The 25,830-nt window shown below is 39.3% G+C and overlaps 2 protein-coding genes across 3 annotated transcripts; one reads left to right on the plus strand and one right to left on the minus strand.

Annotated features, from left to right (window-relative positions):
• Positions 1 to 750: 750 nt before the first annotated feature.
• Positions 751 to 11,831, plus strand: LOC111576112 (fibulin-7). The gene is made up of 8 exons (XM_023281641.3): positions 751 to 1,038; positions 2,332 to 2,494; positions 4,207 to 4,383; positions 7,689 to 7,814; positions 7,910 to 8,047; positions 8,657 to 8,794; positions 9,206 to 9,344; positions 10,676 to 11,831. The coding sequence occupies exons 1-8, from the start codon at positions 961 to 963 to the stop codon at positions 11,046 to 11,048; spliced, it is 1,332 nt and encodes a 443-aa protein (XP_023137409.1). The 5' UTR covers positions 751 to 960; the 3' UTR covers positions 11,049 to 11,831.
• A 2,294-nt stretch (positions 11,832 to 14,125) lies between these two features.
• tmem87b (transmembrane protein 87B) lies at positions 14,126 to 25,229 on the minus strand. Of its 2 annotated transcripts, none has more exons than XM_055018704.1 (19): positions 25,055 to 25,229; positions 24,052 to 24,112; positions 23,873 to 23,964; positions 23,644 to 23,778; positions 23,498 to 23,551; positions 23,120 to 23,291; positions 22,821 to 22,882; positions 20,924 to 21,107; positions 20,751 to 20,850; positions 20,542 to 20,635; positions 19,693 to 19,766; positions 17,954 to 18,060; positions 17,720 to 17,778; positions 17,528 to 17,631; positions 17,377 to 17,450; positions 17,187 to 17,257; positions 16,952 to 17,004; positions 16,824 to 16,854; positions 14,126 to 16,105 (listed from the first exon to the last, which is right to left on the minus strand). In XM_055018704.1, the coding sequence occupies exons 1-19, from the start codon at positions 25,202 to 25,204 to the stop codon at positions 16,064 to 16,066; spliced, it is 1,719 nt and encodes a 572-aa protein (XP_054874679.1). In that variant the 5' UTR covers positions 25,205 to 25,229; the 3' UTR covers positions 14,126 to 16,063. The 2 variants fall into 2 exon arrangements, with proteins under 2 accessions (XP_054874679.1, XP_054874680.1); XM_055018705.1 differs by lacking the exon at positions 19,693 to 19,766 and adding an exon at positions 20,055 to 20,128.
• Positions 25,230 to 25,830: the final 601 nt, after the last annotated feature.

Here is a 25,830-nt window from a genome sequence, read left to right on the forward strand (position 1 = left end):
TAAATATATTATTTAATAATGATCATAGTGAAGAGCATTTCCTATTTCAGTGACAGAAGTATTGCACAAATATTGGCCAAACAAAATGAATACTGTTTGAGGAGGTTATCCCTCACATTGTGATTTCTTTGGCAACCCAGAGTCTTTCTCATCTGCCCCACAGAAAACCTACCCAGGAATTAGTCTGATTCTTAGACCTTGTGAGCATTTACAACCCCATCTTCATTCCAGATCTGGACCATATATAGCACCTAACCTTTGTTCTAAGGCTTGCGCACGCACGGCGCACTTCAGGCAGCTCGTGCAGTCCAATTATTAACCAGCAGGTGTCGCTGCGACTCTACAAATGAAACCCTTACAGACAGACTGACAGACAGCCGAGCACACACTGTATAGGTGAGAATAAAACCTATAGACTTAAAATAACCCACAAAGCAGATTAATGTAATATTTATTTGCCTGTGACCTGATATTATAGGTAATATTTAGGTGTGCGTTTAGGTGACGCAGCCTCTGACCAAAAGATAACGACACGTTTCGTAATTAATAGTATGCAAATGCTAATTTGTTGAGTTTGTGAGGGAAAAAAAGAAACATTTTTACCTTTAGAATGCTTCAAAACTCGTGTAGTTTGTGATAAGTAGTTGTAACTTGTGTGTCTGTGCCCCTGTCAGCAGCAGAGGGATGCAAAGAGAAAAGTGTTAGGGAGTATCGCGGTGGGAGGGATTCCTGCTGCAGGAAACCTGGTGGCGTGCAGAGCTCAGAGGCTAAACTTTCCAAGAGTGCAGATAAACAGAGACGGAGCGCATCTGTCTCAGGCACCTGATGAGCATCTTCCTCACTCCTGAAACGAGTGGAACAAAACTGTTTTATTGGGGATTTTATCGAAGAAAAGAAGTCTGTTAAATATTTGAGAACATCACCAAGGAACATTACTTTATTATTCCTGGACTTTCGGAGATGGCACTCTCTTTTCCACGCAGGTGTTTGCTGTTGTTGTGTTTGACAGCTATCCAGAGTGGTCATGCCACTGTTCAGGTAAGAGTTCAGAATGTCATATGTTTAAGAGTGAGCAATAACTGTACTGTATCAAATCTCAAACTTTGATAAAGTCATATTTTTTGGAGGAATTAATACATTTGCTTATTTAAAATCTTAATCTTATCAGTGGTGTCATCTAACAAGCAATATTTTATATTTTTATTTTGTTTGAGCATTTCATCTAACTTCCATCCAACATCACTTGATTGTGTATAAGCCGTGTGTCATTTTGTTACTTTTGTGATCACAGGCTACAGTTTCCATTTTAGAAATTACTTTACACTTTTTGAATTTTCAAATATATATATATATATATATATATATATATATATATATATATATATATATATATACACACACATATATGGTTGCATCTGGATATGAATCCTCTCATGTCTTGTCAGCTGGTGGCATTTCCCTTTTGCCTGGGGCAGGTAAAATGAACAGAAGACAGTCTTACTACTGCAGAGGTCCAAACTATGTGCACGATGAATTTTAATGTATTGAAGCTAGTTATTATTGTACAAAGCCCTCCGAATGCCAGAGCAGGAATTTAAGGTATGCTGCTCAGAAGAAATTGTTCCAATGAGCATGTGATTAATAAACCCTCCTGAAAGGATTAGAGGCACTTTCTCTGAGGAACTTTGTAATGGCTTGACAAGCGTTCTCCCCAAAGTAACTGCCTGTGGCACCCATGCTATTGTGAGTGTGCCCATTCAGGATTATCCAATGAGCGTGTGCCTTCCTACCGCCATGCAAAATGTACACAGGAACAGCATTTTGGACTTAGGTCCCTCTGACATCTGCCAGACAGCTTTTGTCCAGCTGTGTTGTAAGAGTGAAAAGAGGTGAGGCAGAGAAGAAGAAAGATGGTAGGCCCAGAATATCTCACATGTGGGTGCACTGAGGTCTAGTGGAAAAAGTGGAAAGCAATAGTTTCAAGCAAAATAAATGCAGAGTTCCTCTGAAATCAAATACAGTAAAAACATCTCACTAAAAAGTCTTGTCAGTGTTACATAATGTCATGATATCAGTGAGAAGTAACTCACTATAACGACTATGTGCCCACCAATAATAGGGATTTAGTTTCAATTACATCACTCTCCACAGCTGCCCAATAATGTCTATTCACCTCTCATGTTTTACATTTTATGGCCATTAAAGTGAGGTAACCTTTAATCCAGCACTCATTTTCTTGCTGCAAAGTCAACACATTTTAAAATGTTTTGCCAACACTCTTTTATAGCTCTGAATTCTGCTCACAGTCCTCATGCTTTTTTTTATTAACAGACGTGCATGGATAAACATCAGGTGGTCGGGGTGCTTCGTCAAATGGAGAAGTTTCTGAAAGGCCAGGAGATGCGATTTACAGAGGGCCTCAGGATCATGAAGTCGAAGCTGGCGACGCTGCAGAACTCGGTGTCCAAGTTACCTCAAGCAGACCAGTCAGCTGGTGAGTAATAAACAGACAGAAAACACACAGCACCCCAGCTATCATACTAGTCCTCATGAGTGTCAACTTGATAAGCCATTTTTGTGCAGAAATTTTAATTTATCAAAGTAGGAAAACACAAGTGTTACTAATAACTGTAACACTGGCTCTGTTTGATTCAAGCATCTCAGTCATCTATGACAGTGTGACAGTGAGCCAACATACCAGGACCCTGAAACTGTAGCAGCTAGCAATCATTTTGTTATGTATACCTTTGATATGTGAAAATGTGAAAAAAGACTTTTGCCCTCACTCATTATTTTCAAAAACTACTTCTTATACCGTAAACAGATGATGATCACTAAATCCAACTTGTAACTTTATGCTATAAGAAAAAATAATTTTGAACAACTGTATGAAATAGATTTTTATTATTCATATTTTCTTACACATCTATGAGGTCTATGCTATAAAATCAAGATGCCTGATAGCAGGCTGCCAAGACTACAGAAGAGATGTTAAGATTTGCTCCACTTATCATGTAAACAGAATATTTAGTTAGCTATGAGAAAAAGGACATTATTTAATCTGTTATGCATTTGATTACTTTGCATGCTTATTTCACAGAATGAGCCCAGTGTATTCATTTAACTTAATTTGCAATCCATGCTGTTTACATTTTCATATGGACTCATGATGTAACTGAGGTTTTGTTCTGTAATTCAGTGAAAGACTGTTCAGTTAAAGGCAAAAAAAGACTCCACTAAACTATCAAATCTGCAACATTTTAGAAACATTCACTTGTTTGAAGTTGATCTTCAAACACTTTTTCCCTCAATGAGTGACAACAGAGTGCCAGACATGGCTTCTTGTATTATGGGATTATGTATATTCTTCCAACCGTTCAAGGCCATCTCGGTTACAGACCTGGGTACTCAACAGGGGAAGTGGATTTGTGGAATTGTGTTGTTTGGCAGCCGACACTGAGACCAATTTGTTAGTGATGGACCAGTGCAGTCCACAGCTCTGTGGAGAATACTTGGCGGACAAGAAGAGGCTGATATTTTACATTTATGGCAAAAAAGGCTCAACAACATAAAAAGACAAAGAAAAAATATTACACCACCTGCTTTAAATTCTAAGATTAGAATAAAAGCCAACACTATATCTGGAAAAATGTAATTTTTTTATTTAGATAGTATTATATCAGATTTATTCCTTCACATTATCTGCCCAATAATAGTCAGAATAGGGCACAGTGCAGCTTCAAACATGAGTTAAATGTGACTGAGGTCTGGTCATGTGTGATTTATCATGCTGGATCTGAAATGTTCTCTTTTCACTTGAGGTGTAAAGAGTAGGAAACATTTTTCTGCAATAGTCCAAGTTGAAGGAAGCATAAAAATCCCATAAATGTCAAAAATGTAATCCACTCACATTGTTATATAATGTAATGTAATTATATACTATTCTAGCATTATACAAGCATTAAACTCTCCAGAGCATACAACATACTAGAACATTTAACTGCTAGTGCAATTCTGACTCATAAAAATGGCTGGTCCTTTGCTGGTTGACTGTAAATGAAGTATTTGAACCGTCCTTTCCCATGAAGGCTCTGCACTGCCCGGTGACACGTGTATATCCCCAGGCAGAGAATGCCAGAGGATGTTGGGAGGCTTATTCCACATGTGACCAGCCTTCCTCTCGTGCTCTCTTTCTTTCTCTCACAGCTCCCACCACCTGCCCCTCCCTGGAAGCCCCTGCTCATGGAACCAAGTTTGGCTCAAAGTATTTTGTCGGACATGAGGTCCATTTCACTTGTTCCCAGGGATACCATCTTGTTGGTTCTGCCACACGTGTTTGCCGGGATAACGGCACCTGGACTGGCATCAGTGCAATCTGTAAAGGTGAGCTTCGTTGTCGAGAAAGATACAGCAGGTCCAGACTTATCACCTTCCACAAATACTCAATTTTGACCAGGCATGAGATCATAGTTATGTATGATTTGGTGGAATGTTTTGGGCCTGAGCAACTACATTATTCACTTTAGAGCAAAAATCCCCACACCCGTTTAGGGTGACCTTGGCTCAGCAGCATCTGAATGCCAGGCTGAAAGAGACATCAGCTCAGAAGCCACACGCAGATAACAGGCAAAGAAAAGAGCCATTCTTTGGAGTGTCTGCAGCTCCTCAGTACACTGAATGAAGCCCTCGTTAAAATGGCATTAAATGTCTCTGAACACAGAAAAACACCTGTACTGCATTCCACTGTGGGGTGCTTTCCCCTTCAGGTTTCTACTCCTCATTAACAGCACTGCTTGGGCTACTGTAAGATAACCCCCTCCCCCTTGCTCATGTTTCCCTGGTTCTTTGACAGCAGTCCCACTGGATGGGGTTAGGTCCAGGTATTATACCAGCACTTTGGTCTGATAGCACAAAAGAAAGCTAAGTATGCTATTGATAGCCCCCTTTCAGCCTCCACTGGTGGCATTCATCCAGAAATTCCAAGTGGCACACTCAGTTGAACATGTGCATACGTTTATTGACATTCATGGTTAAAACAACATGAGAGGGCTTGACTCTGCACAGTATTATCCCTGTTCATGTTTTTCAGGCCAGCATAAGAGGTCTAAATTTAGTCATGCTCGAAAACCAGTATTGACAGAGTGTGAAAAACTTTAAAGCTAAGAAGAGTTTAAAAATATCTCGCAGAGTGAAGTGGGCCTTTTCATGTCATGGTCCTGTGGTGGCTCTCGGTGAAGCCAAATAAAAATTAAAGGAACTGGTTGTCATCCAGTATACTGTGGCCTCAGCACTGGAGCTCAAAGAGCAGCCTGCTTCATGATATGTACATATGCACAGCTCACTGAGCCAACGACGCAATCAAAGATCATAACTTTTATTTTTTTAAACCGTCAGACACAGAACAAAGCTTAGTGCTGCTACAAGATTACAGTCAGTTTCATCCTACATTCTGTTGTGGCCAGTTTGCATTTTTTTGGTATGTCTATTAAATGGTAGTATTCACTATATTATATTATTCTTAATGTCTGATAATTAATTCATCAGTTTGCCACAAATAACACAATATGTTAACAATGATGGGTTGATGTTTGGGTCTGTCGCTGCACTCTTACTCACAGTTACAGTTCACAGTGATACTGATTTACCTGTGTTCGGTAGGAAGCCATAGAAACACTTGTAAGAAAGTATGAATCATGTTTGCATGACAACATAGAATTGCTGTAAACCTGAAAAATTTTGTGGGAAGCTGCTGACAGCACTGAAAATTAAAGATGTCATATTTTCAAAGTAACGAAGGCTTTTATGTCTATATTTGTACGTTTCACAGTGCTTGAAATACAATAGTAAAACATAATACATATCCATGTAGTCTAATACAAATAACTGAACATTTAGTCGTAGAGTCAGTAGTTCTAATCCCATACACCTTCTCCAAGTCCTTGAAGGCAACTCTCATCACTTGGTAACTCCCCAAAAGTCATTTGGAATAAAAAGACTAGGCCCCTATTTAAATGAATGGGAAGAGAGACTCATAACTGCAGTGCCTGGTGCTTAAAAACTGCATATACACAACCTGGTCAAAAAACGCTCCCAAACTAAGGTTTAACAACTGTTTTTCCTCACAGGTTGTACTTCTGCTATGCCTGTGCACACTTTAACACAGTGGTTGTGTCAGGGTTAGGGTTAGGGTTGTGCAACAACATGACTGGCTGAATGTTTCCTTCCTTGGTTGTTAAAAAGCAGAGGATTTGTTATCTGGGGGGAAGAAGTAGGGGATATGTCATACAATCGTCATCCCACTCAGATTTCTTTAAGTGGCAAGTCTCTCTGTGAAAACAAATCTGACTTTTTGTCAGATTGAGTGAATGTCGCCTTACAATCTGCTAACTGTCACTATTCTGTGTCAGTGCTGAAAAAATCTGCTGTTTGGTAGGCAGCCTCTGGTTCTGTCAATGGGACACAATGTACCTTGGTCTGATCTAAGCAACACTATTTCAGCATGTTCTGTTCACATTCATGTTTGTGCATAGGACTAGGGTAAAGGAAGGGGGACGGGGGATCGGTGGCAAAAGGGACAGTGGAAGCAAGAAGGACAATAAATTTGGCAGGTTAACTATCTAATGTGCTAACTAAGTCAACTTTAACATTTTTTGTCTAGAGAAGACTCTATCTTTACTTAATGACACTTTAGTAATATTCCCTCTTAGCTTTAATCAAATAATTGGTACCATTCCACAACCAGAACAAATGAAAGAGGCCACTGACTTATTGTTGATATACTTTGCTAGTAGTGACAATGCCAGTACTCAGTCTTAAATATGAGTTATCAAACTGGAATGACACTCTTTGCTACAGAGGTGTTTGGAGGCCTTTCATATTTTCCATAAAGTTTTTCATAGATTTCAAACTTGACCTAATCTTACCATCCTTTTTAATGCCTTTGCAGACATTTTGTTTTCAGGTTATCTGTACATTCATCCCTCTATCTGATTCTTGTGAACATGACATCTCTTGAAATCCTTGACAGAATTTCTTCAAATTTGACATAAACCTCCACTTGGACACAAGGATGAGGAGATTAGATTTTAGTGGTCATTGATCACTGTGACCTAACAAAACAAATTTTTGGTTATAGATAAAAAAATTTTTGTAATTCTGACAAAAATTTTACTCAAATGTTGCAAAGAGTAAAATAATGATGACGTGATGATATTTTATATCCAAAAAGTCAAAGGTCATATGACAACATAATGCTTTGCAAAAACACAGGGCAGATGACTGTGACCTGCAACTTGACTGGTTGGTGGAGGCATACAACATTTTGTCCATGGTTCTTAGTCTTTAAATTGGTGTTGCATTGTTTGATACAAGACACATTCTGAAACCTCAATCAAGCATCTTGTCTTCTCTAATTTCATCATTGGCAAAGGCTCATTGATAGACTTTTAAGACATCTCTGGATACATTTTTCACTTTATGCAGGTACTTATATAAACCCTCAATCTAGAGAAAACTATATAATACATTTTTAAAACAGTGTTGAAGATAGCACCAAAACAGAAAATGGTTTCTTTTTAATTTTCATTTAATTTATAGTTACAGAATAGTGACAAATTTGTTGTGCCTTTCATGTATAGTGGAGTTAACATGTTGACTTACGCTAAGTAAATTCTGTCCTACATCCACAGATATAAGTGAGTGCGCCAGTAATCCCTGTCAAAATGGTGGTACCTGTGTGGAAGGGGTCAACCAGTACAAATGCACCTGCCCCCAAAACTGGAGTGGCTCTCACTGCCAGCACCAAACCCAGACAGGTCAGTAGCACAGAAGTAATGTCTGAGTTGCTTAGTTCAATTCTATTTGCAAGACTTTCCTCTTGGTCAAGTCCAACTTTTATATTTTCTTTCAGCGCCACCAGAGTGGAGTGTCATGAATGATCCAGCTTTCAGCCGCAGACCTCGCTGTGCCCAAGTGAACCAGGCGCAGCACTGCAGCTGTGATGCAGGCTTTCACATGAGTGGCACCTCTGACAACAGCATCTGTCAGGGTGAGCTGTAATTATGTGTTAACTTAATTGATCCCTGTGGGGAAATTCTCCTGTTGTTGCTCTTCCTCGTAGGGAGGTGAGGTCAGCTACACAGCAGTTCCCTTGAGCTGGTACACTGCTCAGGAACATCCCTGCAGGGCAAATAGCTCAAGTTATAGGGACTTTTTTTGCTGAAAGTATCCCTGAATACCTGGATGTTTAACTCCTTTAGTGATTAATATGGTTGCAAATGAGAGTAATCTGTAGAACCAGTCTGTGACAAACAAAATAATCCTCTTGAGAGGTTACAAGCTGATTAGCATCCATTTAGGTCGCAGTTCAGTTGCTTTTAAGTTGTAAATGCTTGAGTAACATTTTGAAATGAGAGTTTGCCTCAAATGTGTTTACAAGATGCTGGAAGTGCTAAAGTGTGCAGTCTGAATACTGATGATTTAATGAGACAAAGGAACAAAATACCTTGGTTCCTGTTATGTTACAGTGTTTAATTATCTATATTTTAAATATCTCCTCCCCTCTAGTCACTTTTGTATGCAGACTGCATGGGGTTAGTCTTGCGATACATGTTTACGGCTGACATGTAGATACATTTATTTTGTTATTTCTTGACAGATGTAAATGAATGTGAGGTGTACCGCCTCGACCAAGGAGGGAAACTGTGTGTCCACGAGTGTGTGAACGTCCCGGGTTCGTACCACTGCTCTTGCCCCAGCGGTTACAAGTTGCTCTCGGATGGGCGGAGCTGTGAGGGTGAGTGACAAGGGGGAACAGAGGACAAAGGCTCATTCACAGAGGCCTGACTGCAGATCTGGCTGGGTATGTAGCTCCAGAGAGGAATACCTGTGAATTAGAGAGACGAGAAGCCTCCTGCAGCCGAGATCTTAGTCTCTGCAGAGGTATCTGTTGGTCCCAAACCTTGCTACTACATTCATTTTCATCCCTGAAGCTTCTAGCGCTTGCCAGTGGAATGAATGATCTCACCCTTTCCCAGCAGAAGGGATCCTTAGGACATGAGGCGTTTGTGGAAGACTAAACTAAAAACCAAATAAAGAGCAGAGCACCCCCTTCTCAGACTGTGGTAACCAGGAAGCATGGAGTCAGTCTGGCAGATTTCTCTCCCTGCTTCTCCTACTTACATGCCTCTGCTGTTTTGTCTTCCAGATGTGGATGAATGTTTAAGCCAGCAGCACAACTGTAGCCGAGGGACAACTTGTATCAACACAGGGGGAGGCTTTCAGTGTGTCAACCCAGAGTGTCCACGTTCTCATGGCAACATCAGCTATGTCAAGACATCTCCCTTGTAAGTGCATACACCCCAAAGTGAGCCATTTGTTTTGTCTGTGTATCCTTGCACACAATTTCACATTTCAGCGAGAAACTTTACATATTAAATTAGACCCAGCTGTGAAGCACAGATGGGCTCCTGGTGGACATTTTGACTTGTAATAGCAAGACAAACAGAAATAACACCTATGATTTCTCTGTTCAAGTTTGCCAGTAATCCATGCCAGTGGCTCCACATGAACAATAAGAGCTTAAAAATACACTTATCTGCAGTGAAACTGTCTGTCATTGAAGGCATACACTTGAGCACGGCGAGACAGGTTTTATACAAGCTGGGACTTATTTCTGGCACTTTTGCCCATCATTGTATTGGAAGAAATAACATTAAACCCACTGTGGTAACTGCTGAGGTCCAGCAACACAGAAGCATCACTACCAGCCAAGTTAAAAGAAGTTGTTGGAAGGGAAATTAAAGGCTCCAGATGAAACCATTTTTTAAGCTGTAGAATATCTGTGTATTCAGAGACGTTACCACTTCCATCTCCCTGTTTGCCATTTAGAAGCAAGCTGCCTCATTTAAAAGCCTAAATCAAAGCTCTATCTGCTACTACTGAACCATCAATATGGTGAAATATGGCTCCAGTGTCAGCAAATGGGATGCATAAATGTTTGGGAAAATACATGTACCAAGGGGAAAAACTAGGGAATTAAGTAAGACAGTAGCTATGTCCTTGTTTCATAGTACATAGTCATGCTAAGCAGATTTTGATTTTGTGAAGTGCGTTGAGTGACTGAAATAAATACAGACGTTAGTGTGCAAAATACATTCCTTTAATTTGTGATATGTGACACGATGCAGTGCTTAAAGGAAATATTTACAGCTGAAAAAACATGAAAGGATAAAGATGAGAAAGCTTCAGGAACGCCTCAGAAAAATGAAACAAAATTTGTATTATGTATTTTAAAAAATTGTTTTATTTCTTTCTGTAAAATATCATTGGCATATGCATTCCACAGCTTGACTTCTGTTTGTCAGTGTAGGTCCTGTACTAAAAAATGTCATCCACTCTCTTTCTTGTTTCAACATGTACTTCCTACAACACGTAAAAAAGTTCATAGCTTGCTATAATCCCAGACCTCAGTGCACTTGTGGGTCACATCTCTTAAGTCACAAAGAAACAGTTATGAACACTTTCCCACGGGGATAGATTAATTATGTAACCATTCCCCCTGTGTTAAAATGTCTGAAATGGGTGATGACTATAATGCACAGAGAATGTCAAACATTTACCACATCTTCCTGTAATGTCTCCACTGTTTGATATTGGCTGCATTTCTGTCCTGCAGTCAGTGTGAGAGAAACCCCTGTCCCATGGACAGCCGCTCCTGCCACCTGGCTCCCAAGACCGTGTCCTTCCATTACCTGTCTCTGCCCTCCAACCTGCAGACTCCTGCCACGCTTTTCCGCATGGCGACCGCAGCTGCCCCCGGGCGCACCGGGCCAGACAGCCTGCGCTTCGGCATCGTGGGCGGAAACTACCGTGGCATCTTTGTCATGCAGCGTTCCGACAGACAGACTGGTGAGCTGATACTGGTGCAGCAGCTGCGTGGGCCCCAGGAGATCAGCGTTGACGTGGACATGTCTGAGTACACCGACCGCACCTTTCAGGCCAAGCATGTGGCCAGAGTCCACGTTCTGGTCTCACCTTACAACTTCTGAGAGAAAGGAAGCAGACCACAGACTGAAAACTGAAGAAGAACCAGGAAGAGTGGATAATGGGCACTGACTTTACTGAAACTGTTTCCTCATCCCCAAATTACTAAAAGAGTGGGAAAAGCAATATTTAATAGTTATATTATAAATCCAACAATATATGGCAAAACGCACCATAGATGCTTCTTTGCATAGTGTCAGTACAGTCTATAAATAGTGGTTATATTTGGCTCAGTGTGTTCGAATTCATGAGATCTACCTAAGCAAACATAGAATTAATTAGTTGGGAGGGATGGACAGCTATTTTTGTCATTGCTGTTACTTTATTGTTTGTATTTTTATGTTCATCATAGATAATGTCTGTGTAGCTCAGGGTCAGGCCCCGGGGCTGATGCACTGCCCTCGTTTTTACTGATGACAAATCCCTGTAAGACATTAGTGCTCCTGCAGCTCTAATTTATTAGAAATATTGTTGCTGGTTTTTACAATGTAACATACTGTACGCCACATGTTTATCTTTGATCATATACTGTATATTTGTTTTTTGTACTAGCTTGCTTTGTTTAAGGTACCATTCATTGTACTAAGGGAGTTTTTTTAAACAGTAGCTGCAGTACTGTACCTGGTTTGTTTTCCTCTATTTCTCATTTTCTATATGTTACCCAGAAGGAGTCTCATTATATCCTAAATCGACGATGATTTTTTGGCAAACTTGCCAATGTACTACACAATTTATCTGGAATTTTAATTGCCTCTACATAACTGAAATAAAGTCAGTCTAACATTTCAGTATTTGTTAGAACTGCCTCACTTGATGCTGAACAGTGGGCTATTAAATGTCCTTGAGAGTGAATTTTAATGACTGAAATGCAAACCCATGCATAGTTGATGAATGAGCGCTGAATGACTATAAAAGGTTTTCTGAATGAAGGCATGAAAGTGAAGAGAAGAAGAATGTGTGTTCAATAATATAACCCCTGAAGCAAAAGTTCACGGGCAGTACAAGTCAAAGCATTTCCCACATGTCTCCGAAAACAAAAGGAGTCTCACAGTATTTTTATTTGACTTTAATACAAGGAAGGGTAACTGTCACATTTTAAAAACATATCTCAGTGTGTCTATTTGTTCGAGAGAGAAAAAAGAGACTAATGCTCACCACATGTGTTCTCTTAACTTCCTTCACTCTGTGCTCCTCTTATGTCTCCATCCAGGGGTTTACACTGCAATAAAAGGGGCCAGAAGAGCTGCATGCTTCCAGACTGGAGTGGATGGTGACAATCAAAACACATGCCCTGATGGTATGCACTGCTCTGAAAATGACAACATGCCTTAATGGCAGGCGTAATTTCCTTCGGTAACCATACTGGGAGTGCTCATATTGCAGCCTTTCTTTCAGTCTTGTGCTCAAGCTGTTTGAAGTTCACATGTTTCATCCATTCTCAGGCGGAAGGATATTGCCAGAGATAAGTGGAGAGCGCTGAGCTCTACATAATGCAAGCCATTTGCTGGAGAGTAATGATAAAAATATACAGCATAGGCCCTGAGGCAAAGTCAGCGCAGAGTTGTGTAAATTTGTTTTACATCAGAGACGAGGTGACATTAGTGAAGCATTCACAGGAGGTGGATAAAGTAACTAAAGCACACATGTAGTAGGTAAGCACAAAGACAAAGTGGCATCCAGAAATATTTGATTATGCTTACAATGCCATTTTGAAACTGTAAAGCACTTTCTGATGTTGTCCTATTGTGGTAAAGATAATTTCTCACCTTTCCTAATGTAAGTTTCCTGTACAGTTTTGAACTGGTAGGCAAAATTGGCTCAAAAAATGTAGGAATTATCAGCAAAAATGACATAAAACAAAACATAAATAAACCACATTACCAAATAGAGCAATGTTTATCAGTAAACATTGAGCAACACTGGCTAAATGACACAATAATGGCCGAATGACACCTAGAACAAAAAAAATAGTCACATATTTGACAAAACAAACAAAAACAAGAGGTATGAATTTAAGCAATCGGAGATTTCATTCCACTGACAGAGTTAGCTTCCTATTTTGGCCATTTACTATAGCGGGACTATAATGTTGGGAAAGTGCCACCTACAACAACAAAAAAAGACTTTTTCACAAAAATAGGACAGTAATATATACACAGTACGCTGCTGAAAGAAACTCTTAACTTTGTGAGTCACTTTGCAGTGAGACAGCAGAAACACTAGCATGGGTGGATGGATTAATGGATCTCTTGGATCTCCATCAAAACACAAAGCAGGAGCGGGTTAGTCCAGAAGGTAAGGTGCTCTAGAGGTGTTTTTCTCTACTTTTATTACACAGTAGAGATGAGATGTCACCTGCAGAATGAATGTTTGGAACAAATGCATAAATATGAGAATGAATGAAAGGAGACTGAAGGTCCCTGTGCCATTTCTTTGACTTGAAAAGCGGCCTTTATTTGTGCATACGGTTTATGTTGCTTTGTTATTAGTTTATCAGTCTAGGAACAAAATATATATGATGGACTGACCAAAAAAAGGATGTAGCAGGTTGTTCAGATGTAAATCTATCAGTGAAGAGTTTCATTTGCTGTACTTGCTGTGATACTCTACTTTCTCCCTAAGGTACACAGGCTCTTGTTTAAAATTAAACCCAAATGTAGCAAAGCCTACGACAGACTTGAGACTGTCTTCATTAAAGAAGGCTGCAAACTCTGAAGTTCATCTATAAAACGGGAAAAAATGCACCTCACTTTACAAGGAAGGTGAAACTAGTTTGGACTCCATAAACAAGTTGCAATGTTTTTATGAAAAGTGGTTGTTTAGGGATTTTGTTGTTCAGCTGTCTTAGTCACAGGCCTATTAAGGGCTAATGGCTTGGAGCAAAGTCAAGGTTTATATTTTCAGCAACTGGGCTTCATTCACTCGCCTCTCAGCATTTTAGTCATTATCATTCATCATAATTTTGTTCACAATAGCCCATTCATTCAAGAATTTCTTCTCCTATTTCCTCTTCAGTCTTGCTTTTGTAAGATGGCCTTAAAAAGAAACACATTTGAAGTGATGCAACAAATTCACAACCATAGTAAAATATGTATTTTTATTGCCAAATTAATACTGAAAATCACAGATCAGGAAACAAACATTGCCCTGACTTCAAATAATATTTAATCTGAGTGTACACACTTCCTGAGAAGGAAGAGAGAAGAACATCACTGGTATGAAAAGTTCAAGCCCAGCTCTTCATGACACCCATGGAAAAAAAACTGACAAGTGATATTATCCAGACACCTCTCCACCTGTGGAATTACAAAATAACAGGAATCAGCCAAAATCCATCTGTACAAATAACTCAAGTCCACTGCAGGTGTCTGCAGTTTTATATAACAGAAGGACAGCTTGCCATCATAAGCACAATTATTCCAGGTTTCCAGCCAATGCAAAAAAAAGGAAAAGTGACATTATGAACTCATTTAAGTGATTAGCTTGTGCTTGTGCTAACCACATAACTCATCTAGTTTGTTATAATATTGGATGGCCTGGAGAGACAAAATTACAAGTCCTTACAACACACACAACAACGACAGTGTTCCAAACCCAAAACTGCACTGACATAAACAGGCCAGCCACTTTTAAAATAATAAAAAATAAACATATCAAGACTCACTTGAATGAACACGACCATTATTAAGGTGTCTGTGAAAACAATGCAATTATTTAATCAACAATAAAAGCAAACATTGCAAGGAATTAAAAAAAACAAGCTGCAGTTTGCTGTTGGTGTAGTATACTGTAAGATTGTGCAGGGTCCAAATTATTTTTTAAAAAATGGAAGCACACGTAAACACACTTAGAGTAAACATGGGTAAACATACAAATGAACAACTTATAAGTACACTTGAAACACAAATAAATAATGACTTAATTCCATATTAACATACATACAGCATATTGCTCCTTATTTCAGAAGACGCTAAACCTGCCCGCCCACACCCATACAGTAGATTCACAACATGACTGCAAACTATTTCTACACGACTGATCTAACTCAGTTACATTGAAATTCAAATTGGACAGATGACTTGTGCTTTGCCGCTCTGACGCTCATTCACCAATACTCTAGATGTTGGGTAGTTTCAATCTGAGACATGAACGACTCTCTCATACATATTGTTCTCAATTACCTGAACAGATTAGGCCTCATACAGGAACTACATGTAGGCACAGTTTTGATCTCGAAAGTGCATAAGAGCAAATGCTCTATTCAAAGGTAGTGTTTGAATTTATAAAGTTATCTATGTCTCAGATTTGAATGCTGGTAACAAAACAACGTGCTTCAGACACTCACTTAAAAAAAAAAACCATACTGTTTACTGAATTCTTCAACTTCTGTCAACTTTACAATTCTAAAAGAAAGATCCTGATTGAAATGAATCAATCACACACACTATGGCTAAACTCTGTCTGTCCTCTGGCTGCAAAAATAACGGAGATAAATTATATTCTATTAACTACCTAAGGAAAATGCCTTTTAATTATTTATCCGGACATATATAATCATCTTACTTATATTACGGCCCACCAATAATATCTAGATTTTCTCAAAAGACATTTTACATATATTTGAGAGTATGTTCATGCATGAGGCCCACTGTTAATTCTCTGATAAAATAAATTCATAGAAACATAATAGAAATAAATACAGCACTTCATATAAAATGAAACGTTCTCTTTGGAAAGATAGGCTCAAAACTGATCGCAACATGGAAAGAGTGAAGCTGTTGGTCAGTGAAAAGACAGTTTTCCTCAGGTAGAGTCCTTAAGAAGTTAAGGGGAAATTAGCAGAGGTCCCCCTGAAACTGTGGCCCGCACCACCCTGTGAACTAGCAGCCATTCAGAAGGATCCCTTGAAAAACAAAAAGTCACTCCACCACCACCACCTGACTGGAAATCTTGAAGAAAACTTCAGAGGCAGCTGCTGTGTTCTCCCTCCATGTCTGCAGATGGCTGGAAACATTTTGTCTCACTCCAGCTTTGACATCTCATACTTGGTCGTCATGATTTCCTGGGAAATAACATGCAAATTTAAACATACTTTTTCGTTCGAACAGACATGTTCTCAGAACCAATTCTATGGTCTGTTATTGTTTGTTCGATGTACCGTTTATCTCACTTAGTTACTGTTGCTATGTCTATCAAGTTTCAGCTGTTTCACTCAAAATTCAAACTACTTCTTGAAACAAATTTCAGACAAAAGCAGGGTTTTCATTTCCAGCCAACAACTACTGGCTCTACTGGCTGAAGTGACCACAGATGTACTGTCGGCACATTGTATCAGCAGGAGCAAGCTAATTACTTGTACTTGTTACCAAAGCCAGCTGTGATATAATGTGTTTCTATAGCGGTAATGTTACATCACTGCTGCACAGAGGGTGAAAAAGGGACGCAGTCACCACTGGTTGTCAGAGTAAGTCAGACTGTTAGAGCGGGTGCAAAGCTTGACATGCTTGCTGTCAATGGCAAATTGAGCAAACCCCATTCAAGAGAAAGCTTCAAGGTCATGGTCAACTGTTACTGATTTTAATATAGTACTAACACGTGTGAAAAGAATGTGTGCATTAAATACACACAAAACTGACTGTGGGTCCAGTCTTAATACAGCAATGCCAAAATAACTCCTAGTATTAACAAGCAGGGCTTTCTTTATACTGATTTTTTTTCTTTAACCTGACCTCCACATATTTAGACGATTGTATCTTTGTTTTTTGTAACTGAAATCATACCTCATCTGAGTCGAGCAGGACTGGTAGAGCTCTGTAATGACAAACAGACAGAAACTCTGTTAGAATCACACGTGTCATATGATAACACCTTGCTGGATTAATAAATATGCATTCTATAGGATACTTACACATCAGTAAGAGAGCTAGGAATGTTATCCTCCACCCATTTCAAGTCCTCGTCCTGGAGAAGGAGAAAAAGAGGATAAACAGAGTAAATACTGCCATCTGCTGAAAAAATACATTTAGAGAGCTGCATCGACCAAACTCAGACTACAACTCTTATTATTTATGCTTTAATAAAACATAACTTAATAAGACACAGTGATTCAACAAATGAACACACAACTTAGTAGAGTTACTTACTGGGTTTATTTGTGGAGGCTTCACTGTACCATTCGTCTCACTTTTAGCTGCTCTCAACTTTATACCGTCAGCTGTGAGTATAAATAAAAAAAAACAATAATAAAAAACAGGAAAGAAAGAAGAAAAATAGATCTAAGAAGACTATGACACACTCCAAATGGAAAGTAACGCTTCCATGACATTATCATACCAAGATTTGGAGAGGCGATGAACTCCTCTATCTCCTCATCGTCAGAATCATCAATGAGAGGCGTAAAAGCATACCTGTGGGCATTGAAATAAATCATAAAGAAATGTCTCATTCAGTTCACTTTGGCAGAGAGTCCTAATGTACTACTTGCCTTTGGTTGTTTGCAGATGGCCTCCATAAAAACATGATGACGAGCAGAATGACAGAGAACAAGAACCTCCAGAAAGCATCTTCTACCCACAGCTCAATCCAATCCTTCAGATAAAAACAGGTGCAGTTGTCACAAAAATGCAAACCTACAATCTTTATATTAATATTGCTAAATACGCCAAACCATACTCACAGACTGGCAATCTGCTAGTCGAAACTTTTTTGCCGTCCAACCCATGAAAATGATGGAAGCTATTACAGAAAATGGAGTGTGAAAGTCGTCAGTGTGCTACATATAATCTCCTGTGTGCAACTTTTGTTCTTTACGAGTTTTATTTGGACAAAAACACATATAACTAGAATTACTGTGACTGGCCAAGATAATAGTATATTTTGCTGTAATTGCGAGTGCAGCTGTCCAACTTACCAATGACAGCGAATATTAGTGTGTTTGTAAAGTGCCTGTAAAGAGACAACTTGACGGGGTTTCTCCTCAGCTTCAGAGTCTTGATGGTTTGTGCAAGGCTGACAAAGATGTCAGTAGCAGTCAAGGGAAACACATGGCAAATACTACATAGGAACCATATAAAAAAAAATGAATGAATGGGACCTTATCATCTCTACGTGTGAGAATGCACTACACAGTATATACTATACACAATAACATCCATATATACGCTGCAATTACAGAACTTTACAGTGGTCACTTCACTAAGCAGTGGCAACTCGGCACTGGGATGGAGGTGACAGCTTATTGAGTGTGATTTTGAATGCATCAGAAACAGACAGTCCTGCAAATGTTCACGTTCTGGTAGCTCAGATTGTGTTGAACAGAATGTAAACAGGATTAACGTGCCACTACCCAGTTTGCCTGAACCTAATAATGTGGATAAGTGACATGTTTGTATGTTTTGATTTTAAATTCTTCATACTTTTTTATTTTAATGGCTAACTGAAAAATGCATAGAGGTAGTCAATTGCAAGTTGTTAAAAAAAAAAAAAAATTTAGGCTTGGATGATCTGATAATATATAACTTGAGGAAACACACATTTTTAAAACTGGGGACTATCGGTTCAGTTGCTCTGGGTCTTCTGGCACTTTTTTCATTGACAGTTTCTCAACTAAGGTTTCATAAAATGCAATAAAATTTAAAGAGTCCCATAAAAGGCACATATGCAGGTTTATCATTTTATTTTTGCCATCATGTCTTAATGTTAAAAAAAACACTTGTGTTCTCATACTGTTCACTGCAACTCTTCTCACCCTGTGTCTAATGCAACCTATGTTAGCTCCTGTCTCTAAAAGGCCTACCTTTACAAAAGCCAGCTGGATCGATGAAAGTAGCAAACGCAACCCCAGACCAGAGTATAGCTGGACAGACATAGTCCTAGCAAAAGCGGCTATAGTGAGGAAATAATGGTAGACTGCAAGGCAGAAGCTCCTTCTTTGTTTGGTTAGGCAGGCATTCTGCAAATGTCTTATATGGTGACGTAAATAAGTGACGAAAGAAAAGCCTGAACTTCAAATTAGGCATTTCAAAGGAGTAAGGAGCAGTGTTTTCTGTGGGAGAGAATAACTCCCGTTGGTTTAGACTTTGGGTGTTTGCAGACCTTTTAGAGGCATAAAAAAGCTATAGGACACTAAAATAAAAGGAAACCCCCCAAAAAGATTATTTTGAGCTTTTTAAATTAGTATTGGTATCAAACCAATATTGCAATAAAAATTGTAAATATAGTGCCCACCCCGGTGATACCCATATTTCTATAATCTCAAAAACAGAACCACTCAAAGTCTGGTGGATAGGTACACAAATTAATCAGTTCTGCCAATTCAGACTCAAACTGTCGATTGATGTAAACACTGCAAAATGTCATTCAATGTCCAACTAAAGAAGCAGTGAGGAAGAAGGAGTTCAAGAGCAATTAAATTATCATCCAGAAAACAACATGTTCTTGCAAATTTCAGTATAGAATGAATGATTAATGCAGGACTGTTTCTTCTGAAAAGTAGGATGTCTTTTTGTTAAACTGCATTTTAAATGCTAATTCTGGCAAAGAATAAGACAGATGCAGATCACAGTCTCCTGGCCTTATATGGGTTCATGTGTAGGAGATGAGGAGCAGAGGGGAACCACACAGGGAAAGGTTGCAGGTGCACAAAAGGATATCCACCAGCATAAAGAAGAATCAAGCAGAGCCAGGGGAATGTTGGCCAGCAGGGCCAAGTCAGAGTCTTTCGCCTAGAAGGGATAGCAGAGCAGGACCAAAGGACACAGGGAAGAGGAAAAAGTTGTGGGGGAAAAAAAAAAATCACAGATAGGATAGGAGATTAAAAAAAAGGCAGCACAGCAACTAAAATATAGAACCACTCACCCAAGTGCAAAGAAGAAAATAACAAATCATCCAATGCAGAAGAACACTCAAAATCACGTGGGCTCAGTTCATTAACAAATACGTCCACTTAGTTGTTACAGGGGAGTATAATAACCGTTGATTACTGGAGCTACTGCGGAGTACACTGGAAGGATATGAACCAGATGGCGCAGGAGTCAAACACAGCCAGAACAATTGCTGTAATGAGAGCGGGGCCATTGTCTCGACCCTTGAGTTTTGGTCCCCCAACAAATCAAGAAAATACACAATTACGATGTCAATTTTACTTTGAAACACAATCTCAAAACAAACAACAGAATAGAGAGTTAGTGCTGCTGCTTCTTGTGTACTTTTCAATAAAGCAGTAGTGAAACAATGATTTAGCTCATTGATCATAATATGCATTTGTCATTTGCAAGCTAACACCAATTGTGTAGAACTGGTCAAAGTTGAGGATTTGTTAATTTTCCTCTAATTCAAATTGGGGCTCATATATTTTAGTTTTTTATTACTGTTTGTTAGATAAAAAAGAAACTTGAATTTATCACTTTGGGCCCTTTAAAGTTCTGATGGGGATCTGTTATTGCTGACATGAGTTAATACTAATATCTATTAAGAGAAAATATAAAGAACAGGACTCACCCCTGTGATCCTCAGGACACCCTCAATGCTAGCAAAGGCAAAATAGAGGATACCGAGCCCAACAACTCTGTGCATCACAGTCCCCAGTCGAGGCCTAAAAAGAAACGGACACAAGGGAAATAAAAAAGTTGATTGTTTATTTTCACGTATACAAAAATTTGGAGGGAATCAGTGAATGAATAATTAGCCACAGATATTTGTTAACATACTTTACAATGCCATAGCCGAGGCTGACGATGATGACAAGTAATCGAGCCAAAGTCCTCTTGAGGGCAGAGATCAACTCGGCAAAGATCAACAAGCCTGGAGCTGAAGTAAAAAATATCTTTAAGTAACAGCTTACTGTCTCACATGAGAAAGGTAACAATATTTTGCCACTCACAAGCGGAGCCGACAGCATTGGTGTTTTCATATTCGGCACAGAAGACAGCCTTCTCTACCATTCCCAGGAATATGACCCCTGCTATCCAGAACTGGATCCTCAGCAGATCTTTCCAGTAGCAGGCTGCCCAGATAAACCACAGCAGGGCGTACAGGATGTACACTATGCACATTACCATGTAGAACTGGAGACAGACAGTGAAGGATTAGTCTAAAAACATGTCACATATGGAAGCAGATGTTCTTCGTTAACTAGAGATCAAATTCCAGAGAAAATTTACCCAGAAATATCTGGTATGTTTTCTACTCAAGAGTACTGACTGAGCAGTGTTTCCCCAAGGCTGACCGTCTGGAGAGGGTGGGTTGTGGCTGAAGGGATAAAGCCTTTCCCTGTCGGCTTCTCTCTTTTTTCCCCCTTTCTTTATGCTAATTAGTAATAACCTTTTCAGGTATACTCTGCTTCTATTCTATTTGCTCAATTTTATGTAGCTGTTGCCTTGAATTTGATCACAGTCTAAGTGAAACAAGCCTGTATGGAATTGAAGCAAGAGTACATTTGTATTTACTTTTCCACCTAACTGCACCATTATCATTTTTGTAGAGCCAAGAGGAGTATTCCCCCTCTGGGAGCCAAAATGCACAAAGCCTGTCCTCCTGTGCGTGTCGGGGAGGGTGCAGCTGTAACATTATCAGCAGGAGACCTGCTAATGCTCTGGCAAAGACTAGCTTCCCTGCTATCAGTAGAGAGCTTCTTGCTTTCTTGCTACTGTTGCCAGACTCAGGTTGGGCTCGTTTAAACATGCAGACATTTGGGCCTGGCATTCAGATGTTTGGGGTCGACGTCAGCCTATCTTTGGTTTTAGACCGATTGACACTTGTTGGAAAGAGAAACATATAACATAATGAGTTGTCGTTAACTCCGGTTACACTATCTGCGCTTCACCTGTCTCTCCTTTACTACGTCCTGAAACAGATCACAACAGAGGAGAGAAACTAACGCGACTGTAAATGACAGTAAAACACAATAGAAATTCTCACACAGAGCTTGATGATTTAAATCATTTCAATAAAGTATTTAAAAAATGTTAAAAATCTTTTTCTTTGGTTTCAATAGGGGGGTGGGGATTGAGGGAAACACTGCTGGGCTTTCTGTCTATCAACTGTAGCGCATTTCAATATTGCAAAGCCCATATAGATTTGGTTTTCAAACATTTTAACACACATTTTAAGCAGTAATTTATTATCCAAGTAATAGATTTGTAAATGATAATTCAATAAACTTTCAGGTTTTTTGTCCTGTGACTGTTAGTGTGCACACTTTATAGTAAGCAGTTAGTCACAATGGAGTCTGTGTATTTTTTTAACAGAAGAAACCATGTTGCTATGTACTAACGTAAGGTGTTTTATTGTAATTTAGGTGAACTATTGCTTTAAAGCAGTAAACACATTTGGTCCAAGTATTCAGGGTGGGGTTGAAAAGTAGAGGCTGGAGACTTTTAAAAAAGGTAACAGCATTTGAATCTTTACACTCTAAAGTAGGGGCAATTTCACACACATTGATGTGTTTTTTTTTTTAATGTCTCTAGCCCACTGAAATTTACTTTTCAAACCCACCTTTAGTGCCTGGACCTGGATGTTTCATCATTAATCACTTCCATGAGCAGTGGTGGTTTGAGGGACACCAGCAGCATTTGTGCAGGTTTTCCTCACCTTCTGACTGTGTAAATACCCAGCTTGTATAAACCAGGCACAAACCCAAAGCAGTAAAATACAACCCTCTCATTAGAGGCAGGAAGGAATTATAAGAGCATAATATTAATGTGCATATAATTAACAAACTGGTAAATAATGTCTCCAACATATATCACAAAAAATGATTCCTAAAGTCATCTACTTACAATCATGAGAGGCCATTCTGTGACAGAAATGTAGCCGTGGCTGCCTTTCATCACCACATTAACTGGAAAAACAAAAACTGGACATTAGACAAATGAAGCATGACAGTGTTTCCCAGCACATTAAGAATTTCTTTGTGGTGATGGCAAGTTCTGAAATCTGACCCTTCTGTGTCGGCTGGATAATAGCTTGGTATTTATGAGCCTGCTTCACGGAAGTGCATCATTTTAGCAGACCAACTCATGCAGGGCAACATAACACAGAAAACAGTGATAATATTCCTGTTTAAAAAACATCTCACCTGTTAAATTCCAATTTGCATCCTGCTTGTTGGATACAATTTTAACAACCAGCAGGTAGGGGCCGTCCTTCCATGTGGTAGCTATGATATTGTCTCTAATACTCTTGCTGCTGTTCTTTGTGGTGCTGCTGCTTTCATACTCTTCAACAATCCATTTAATTTGATTTTCATCCTGCATTATTACAAAAGCAATGCAGTGTTTACCACTTATGAAAAGCATCTCTTAAGACTGTATAAGCAGAAGGAAACAACACAATAAACAAACACAAACACCGGCTGATGTTTATGATGGTACTACGGGGAAGATTTTTCCTAAATATCTGCTAAATCTAACTTTCACTATTCTTTTAAAATCAAAGAGGATTTATGTTTTCTTACCGGCACTTCATTCTCAGGAGGTGGACTGACTGGATGTGGATCAGCCTTGGCTTTCTGAAAAACATAGACAGTTGCAGAATGGAGATAATAAATACCATGATGTTGCATCCGTGACTATGCTGAGTAGAGTAACGTAATAAACTTACTCTGAGCATTGGAAAGGAGTGCAGTCCATTATTACATGTTATGGGACTGTGTATGTGTTCGATGTACTCTCCTTGTCCGAGGGGATTTGGATCCAGGCCCTTCCCATGGCTCAAAGGTGTTCTTTCATACATTTCCTACAGACAATAAGAGTCACAATTCAACATTGAGAAACAATCAAGACACAAAGACCGTCTGTTAATTAGTATGCCGCAAAGCATCAGTACTTACTTCAATATTGTTGAATTCGTTGTGACAGGGATAGTATCTTAAATACCAATGAACAGTGAAGGTCACCGTCTCAGGACAGCCAAAAGACACAACTAAAAGATGAAGACATGTTGCGATAAAGGACAAAAAAAAGGGGGCATAATTTTTATCATAGCACTTTTGTTTTAATCATGTCTTACCTTTTAATTCAATATCAGTGTCTTTATACATAGATTTCCTTAACAGCAGTGGTCTTGAGGTCTACAGAATAGAAAATGAGGTTTGTGAGGCACAGAATATTATGACCAACATATCACTACTTTGGTGAAGTGATTAATCATTTATGGCCAGTGGCTAGTACGGTTTAGTATTCAAGTCCTATCAGTTCAGCTGTGTCTGTGCTTGTTAGGAGGAAAAAGAGCTGTCAGACAGGTGATCAGGAACCACAAATGTTTCTATAATATCACTAAGATGAGGGTGAGTGTGTCTGCCTGTATGTGTTTTGACTTGCGATCTGTTCAGATTGTAGCCTGCCTCCAAGTACACCTAATACAGAACAACAGAGGGAAACTGAAACTTCTCAGTGCCTAAATTATTGATCAAGGCTTTCCAGTTCTGCTTGAACCGTACGCGGGAACTGTGTCTTAATACTGAAACCAGAGAAATAACTCCGCAGCACCAGTACTAGACTGACATTCGAGTATCAAGATGTGTTTTATGTGTATTGAAACAATGATGTGTGGGAAGCTGGTGAGAGAAAACCAAACATATACAGTAAACCTGAAAACACACAGTCGAAGCTGCGACATGGACTCTCAAACACTGGTCGAGAGCTTGCTGCATGGATAGACACTTAGATATATTCTTAGTGTCCCCTTCAGTTTACCGGTAAAGACTCCTAGGAGCTGTTATGCTGAAGCTGTGGGCAGCTAGTTAGCCGACTGCTAACCTTGAAGTGCAAATCAGCCATTCACCACAGGGCGAACAGCTAATTAGCAACAAACACACTCCGCTCTTTCGGTATGTACACCTTGTCAAGATTTGTTAAACATAGCAAGTCACACCTACGAGTGGCTAATGAGCTACAAATAATACAGCACAAGTTACACGACTGTCAGCACACTCACAGCTGACAGCGAGCTACCATAACAAGGCTAATGCAGCTAGCGTTAGCTAGCAGTAATCCAAAGTGTTTCCACTCACATTAACAATTGTGATTTTCCAAAGGCCCGTCTCTGGCGCTGCAGCAGCTTCATTTACAATATGGAGTAAAACTACAAAAAACAGCGCCCAAGGACAGAAAACTCCTATGGTCGGACAGCTCCACGTCCTCATCCTGACTGCAGCAGCCATATTCGCTGTGTATTCAGTGCTTCCCTGCAGGAGGCGCCGTGAACGCATCAGTCAGGGGAGGAACCTACAGGTTAGTTACCTGCATTACCTGATGTCCCAGCAAGGTGTCAGGCAGACTTAGGATAAAAGAACCTCTTATCACGTACGGGACAAGTCTAGGTTATCTATTACTCCGCCTCCTACTTGTCAGTGGCTTATATTGAAGTGTGTTTTACTTTAAAGGGGAAAAAATGTGAAATGCAGCATGTAATCAGTTCACTTTCCTCATGAAAAACTATGCAGCAACAAAAATGACCTTGAAGAGGACACAATCGCGTTTAGCTGTCTTAAATGAATATAGAATTGCACAAATGGGACCTACTCAACTTAACATATTCTACTTCACATGAATATAGTCTTCAGATTCTGGTAACTGCTCAAAGAAATTAGATTTTTTTTTATGCACCAGTGCCAAAACTAAAGGATGATTTTTTTGAAGGATGAGTAATTTTTCTTTATCTTCACTAATTTTAGTCTCATCTGCTTAATTATTGTTCCATTGCCTTTCTTTTGTTAAAATATTTCATGCTATGTTTTTGATTAATTAATAATTTTCATTTTTTTCCACTGCCAAACATAATCACAAT

The sequence above is a fragment of the Amphiprion ocellaris genome, chromosome 16 (genome assembly GCF_022539595.1).
Source record: "Amphiprion ocellaris isolate individual 3 ecotype Okinawa chromosome 16, ASM2253959v1, whole genome shotgun sequence".
NCBI classification, from domain to species: Eukaryota; Metazoa; Chordata; class Actinopteri; family Pomacentridae; genus Amphiprion; species Amphiprion ocellaris.

Bases quoted from the DNA above. Each gene is read 5' to 3' on its own strand.
- LOC111576112 (XM_023281641.3), top strand. From the start codon at position 961: ATGGCACTCTCTTTTCCACGCAGGTGTTTGCTGTTGTTGTGTTTGACA. The intron at 7,815-7,909 runs GTCAGTAGCACA...ATTTTCTTTCAG, and splicing joins CCAGCACCAAACCCAGACAG to CGCCACCAGAGTGGAGTGTC. The intron at 8,048-8,656 runs GTGAGCTGTAAT...ATTTCTTGACAG, and splicing joins TGACAACAGCATCTGTCAGG to ATGTAAATGAATGTGAGGTG.
- tmem87b (XM_055018704.1), bottom strand. From the start codon at position 25,204: ATGGCTGCTGCAGTCAGGATGAGGACGTGGAGCTGTCCGACCATAGGA. The intron at 20,851-20,923 runs GTGAGTGGCAAA...TTTTTACTTCAG, and splicing joins CAATGCTGTCGGCTCCGCTT to CTCCAGGCTTGTTGATCTTT. The intron at 16,855-16,951 runs GTAAGTATCCTA...TTGTCATTACAG, and splicing joins CCTAGCTCTCTTACTGATGT to AGCTCTACCAGTCCTGCTCG.